Below are 4,800 nucleotides of genomic sequence, written 5' to 3'. Positions count from 1 at the left end.
CAGTAGTCAATTTCACCAAAAAAATGTAGAAAATTGAAACATTAATCATGAAGTCACAGTGCAATTTTCTATTATGACATCATTATTTGTGACTTGTTTAACACTGACAATTTTTTATGAAATTGACCACAAGCTCCTTTACAACATTTGTAATATTTTTTAACAATTTTGTATGCATTTTAGACCACATTGATGAGACAAAAAATTTAGAAACCGTATGTAGTCGTTATAAACATACCATTGTAAAGTATATATATATATATAGAAGGGTCTGAAAAATTCCCAACAATGTTAGAACTGTCAAATTTGCGAAGCCCTTCGCAAATTTTTGGTTGTTCCCTCCGCGGGACTCGAACTCGTACCGCTGTGACATCTATGGCAACACCGCCTGCACTAAGTCCAGCGCCCTAGACCACTCGGCATATATATATATATATATATATATTACATTCCAGTGTGAATTGCTAATGTTAATGTGAAGTGTTAATGTTAAAATTACATTCCAAGGTGAATGTTTAATGTTAGAATTATATTCCACTGTGAAGTGTTACATAATTAATATTACTTTTAAATGTGAAATGTTTATGTTAACATTACATTCCATTTTTAAGTGTTAAACATGATAATGTTAATACATATATAACATTCCCATGTGATGTTCTAATGTTAATGTCCCATTCCAATGTGATGTTCTAATGTTAATGTTCCATTCCAGTGTGATGTGTTAATATCACTTACATTGATGTAAAGTGTTTATTACATTATGTTAATGTTACATTCCAGAAGGAACATAAATGTCGTCCCAGTGCTTCATTTTCTTAACATATTGTTAATTGCGATATAGATAATTAAAACTTATTCAAAAATAATATCACTTGTTTTGTGTTTTATGATTTCATCTCTAATTTATTCCAAGTGCAGAATGTTGCATGTTCATACCAAAGTCTTCAAAAATGGCTGTCACTGGTTCTCCACCAAGTATATACATGATATAAGGGATTACCATTTGATTCTGAAGGGGAAAGAGCTGGCAAGTTTTTGAAAATAAATATTCTGGCCTCCATTTAGTTATAAATAACTGCCTAACAGCTAATGATTTTTTTAATTCTGACCCCCCCCCCCCCATTCTTTACAAACCTGTTTTTATTGTTATTAAAAGGAAATAAATAATATGTCATGCAATCACTTGAAAATAAGTATTCTGTCCTGAAGTGACTGAAATAAGATAACTTTGCCAGCCCCCGTCCCCCTTCCTGAAGTAAATGGTTGTCTCGTAGAGATTGAGACTCAGCACCAGAAAATTTTCAACTGTTTGTGACATCATTGCAATTTCAAGGACTGTTTGGAGTTACCATGGAAGTTAACAACAAGGGATAGTATATTCGTTTGATTTTCATACGCCCGTCAAAATTTTGACGGGACGTATTATGGTAAACAAAATGTCCGACTGTTGAAATTAGGTGGGTATATTGTTTAAACGATGAAACTAATCAAATGTTTTGGTCTTTCTCTTTATTGAAAACTGTTTTAACATCACGTAAAAGTTACATAATTGGCATGGCCATTAACTTTACATCATCACAACTTCTTCATTGTTTTAATAATTAGAAGTATTCTTTTTGAATATGATAACAAGTAGTAATTAGTCTTAGTTAACTAGCAGTTTTGATCAATTTATCAATTATCGTGAGAAGGAGCTATGAAACTCAACATCATTTCACGATTGGTATGCATTTGCTCTACACGGTAGTAAATATCCGAAGTATACATACATGTATACTAGTTAACGGGCAATACAGGTGTATACATACACATGCTAACTATATGTACATGGAAGATACAATAAAATCGTAAGTCCGAGTCCTTCAAAACTGTCTATATGTTATACGCATATAAAACAGGGCCGGATCCAGGCACTTTGAAAAGGAGGAGTGCCAGTCGAGGTTCTTCAAAAAAGGGGGTGTTAGGACAATATTTGTCATGTTATGTAAATTTTACGCATGGAAATGACCAATTTTCTAACAAAACCCCCCTACACCCCTCCGCATCCGCCACTGTAAAAAGCCTATACACATAATCTGCACATCTGCAACTGGCCGTTCGAGTCATGTGACTCGCTCCCATGACGACGTCACAATGTGACATTGTCCAGCTTCATTAGCAACGATGTTTCACAGGTTCACGGAGACGCGGAATTTCTTTCTTAAAAGAATTTATAGCAGACGCGACAGAATGGCAACCAATAATGGATCTGCTGAGAATAAGCTCCACACTGCGGCCCCGGGAGATTTTGAAATAATGGAAATAGATACGGCGCGCGTAAACACAACACAGAGAACAACTCAGAAAGGTGCAACAGCATCTGTTGATAAAGGCGAGATTGGTCAAAGTAATATAGTAGATGGCACCGGAAGGCAGTCAAGTGATGAAATACGTGTAAAATGGAATGAAGAGTTTGGTTTTCCATTCGAAAAGAATAGAAGCCGTATAATTCGAACAGAACTATCCAAAGATGGTGCCGTAACAGGGAGAGATGGTGTTTATAAACAGGTATTCGTCAACCATTTCGTGCTTTCGGAAATAAATATAAAATTATTTAATCAGCAACATAGCTTATATTTTCAAAAGTGGTGTGTTCGTTAATTTAAAGGCATGAATAACATAAGAAACGTTATATGTCTCTTGCACTCGTTTAAAGGAAAATGACGTTGAACTGTAATTGATTGATTGATTGATTGATTGTTGGGGTTTAACGCCCGAGCAGCAGTAGTTCAGCTATATCCAGGCAATGAACGTGAAACTTTAATTGACCTCATAGAACATAATTCACCAAAATTATTGTTTTACTTAAGGAACCAAGCTTCATGGAAAGACCTACAAGCAATCTCGTGTTTCAGTCACTTTTGATACCAGCAGCAACTCCCAACTCAGACGAGAGCGTGCTTGTTGTTTTAGAAAAGGTTGCGGAAAGACTAAAACAATACTTAGTAAAAAACCCAGATTGGGGACAGCAAGACGAAGATCATTGCTGTTCTTCGGTTGAGGATAAAGAAAGCATTTGTCAAATAGAGAATGTCATAAATACTAAAGCTGAAAATAGCAGCTCCTCTGGTAAGAATTAAGAATCTAGGCTAGGTCTTTAACTCCAAAAGTTTTTCTTATTTTGCTTAAAATAATAGATGTTATAAGCATACCATCTTGCAAGTATATCGTGAAATATTAATGGGCATTTCATGATTAATTTCTACGGAGGAGATGATGTGCACCCATCGTCATAAAAGAGTCAATACACAATGCCATACACGTATGTGTACATGTACATGTATAATCTAGTAAAAGTTGTTTACATAGTTTGTTCTCGTTATGTCCCGAACTTTATAATTATTTTTTATAATTGTTAATCAACGAAAAGATTAAATAAGTACAAATCGACAGACAAGGCTTTCATTATAAAAATGTATGACTGTAACTTTGTAACAAAAATAAAATATAAGTATGATTATTGAAATTGTTCTGTTATACTTGAAAATAGACGGGAATAAAGGATAACTAATATTTTGAATTATGCTAGTTTTAGCATATGAGACAGCAAAAGCCAGCCTTACGGAACAAACCGAACAGGCAAAAGCTCAAGGCCCATGGCCACCAACGGAAGATTGGGCAATTAAACTACTTGAAATGCACAAAGATCCAGACGTTGCAAAGATTGTTATTGAAGCTGAAAGAGAAAGACGAAAGGAAGAAGGGATGGAAGATGGCGAAACAAAAACAAATGAAAAGAGGCAAAAATATGCATTAGTCAATAACACTATGATAGAGATTTCAGATGAACTGTACCTTACATTGAAATATGTACTGGAAAAGAAGAGGAAAAGGGAGGAAGCTAAAGAAAAGGAAAGACCGGAAATTAAATATCTTTATGACTATTTTTCTCCCGGTCCAGGAGTACAAATAATCGAGGGCGAAGCGCCCTTACCGAACGCTGAATTAAGTTACGAGAATTCCTGTCTTTGCATATACGCCAATGCCTTTTCAGCACCTGTATTGCCATCGGAACGCCGACGACGTCACTGTCGTTTCGTCCAGTCATTTGTTGATTTTGCTCGACGATGTCGTAAACTTTGTGCGTGCCGGAAAAAACAATCTGATTAGAATGCTTATTATTAAATGTTCATACTTCAAACTTTATGTTGAATTATTTCATCATGCTTATTATACCAATAAAATAATAATTGTATATATATTTTCATTTGAGTACCATTCTGTGTAAGAATCAGGCAATGAGTGGCACATCACTTTTCTCAATTTTGTCTTTTTTGCCTCAAACATATTCAAATACATCTAAAAAACAAATGAAAAGCTATTTAAATTTATCATTAAGCATTGTTGACGTAGTTATTTTTGACAGCTTATATAAGGAAAAATTTCGGGAAAATTTTCCCGCCATTTTTCTACAGTGCATTTCAACTACATTTTTGTAAATCTGACCTATCAATATCTTAAAAAAGGCAAACCTTTTATTTTCATTGTCTTGTATTTATCCTTGGAATTAATTGTTTTGATTATCGCTCGAATCTTGATTCTCTCTATTACTCCATTAATCTACTGTAGCTCTCAGAAATAGGATATATCAAACCCGTGTTGAAACAAAAGAGGGAAAGGGTAATCAAGGGAACCAAGGTTATAATGGTAATCAAAGCAATGTAATCCAGGGACAAAGACCAGACATGGAAAACAGACATACACAACGAAGAACATAAAGTAACTAAAATTACACATAAGTACGACGTTGTGAACAAA

The 4,800-nt window shown here is 34.6% G+C and overlaps 1 protein-coding gene across 1 annotated transcript; it reads left to right on the top strand.

Moving 5' to 3' along the window:
• The first annotated feature begins 2,076 nt into the window (after window positions 1-2,076).
• Window positions 2,077-4,237, top strand: LOC148606491 (uncharacterized). Its single transcript, XM_088545486.1, has 3 exons — window positions 2,077-2,550; window positions 2,853-3,111; window positions 3,572-4,237. Exons 1-3 carry the CDS (start codon window positions 2,167-2,169, stop codon window positions 4,150-4,152), a joined length of 1,224 nt encoding a protein of 407 aa, XP_088401612.1. The 5' UTR covers window positions 2,077-2,166; the 3' UTR covers window positions 4,153-4,237.
• The last annotated feature ends 563 nt before the right edge of the window (window positions 4,238-4,800 follow it).

This window comes from Perna viridis, chromosome 9, assembly GCF_037379345.1.
Source record: "Perna viridis isolate PV_CMFRI_1.1 ecotype Kerala chromosome 9, ASM3737934v1, whole genome shotgun sequence".
Classification (NCBI taxonomy): Eukaryota; Metazoa; Mollusca; class Bivalvia; order Mytilida; family Mytilidae; genus Perna; species Perna viridis.
This window is presented reverse-complemented; position numbering and strand designations above follow the sequence as displayed.

Excerpts from the sequence above, each read along its gene's own strand:
- LOC148606491 (XM_088545486.1), top strand. The coding sequence starts at position 2,167 with ATGTTTCACAGGTTCACGGAGACGCGGAATTTCTTTCTTAAAAGAATT. Across the intron at positions 2,551-2,852 it reads GAGATGGTGTTTATAAACAG|GAACCAAGCTTCATGGAAAG; the intron begins GTATTCGTCAAC and ends GTTTTACTTAAG. Across the intron at positions 3,112-3,571 it reads TGAAAATAGCAGCTCCTCTG|TTTTAGCATATGAGACAGCA; the intron begins GTAAGAATTAAG and ends GAATTATGCTAG.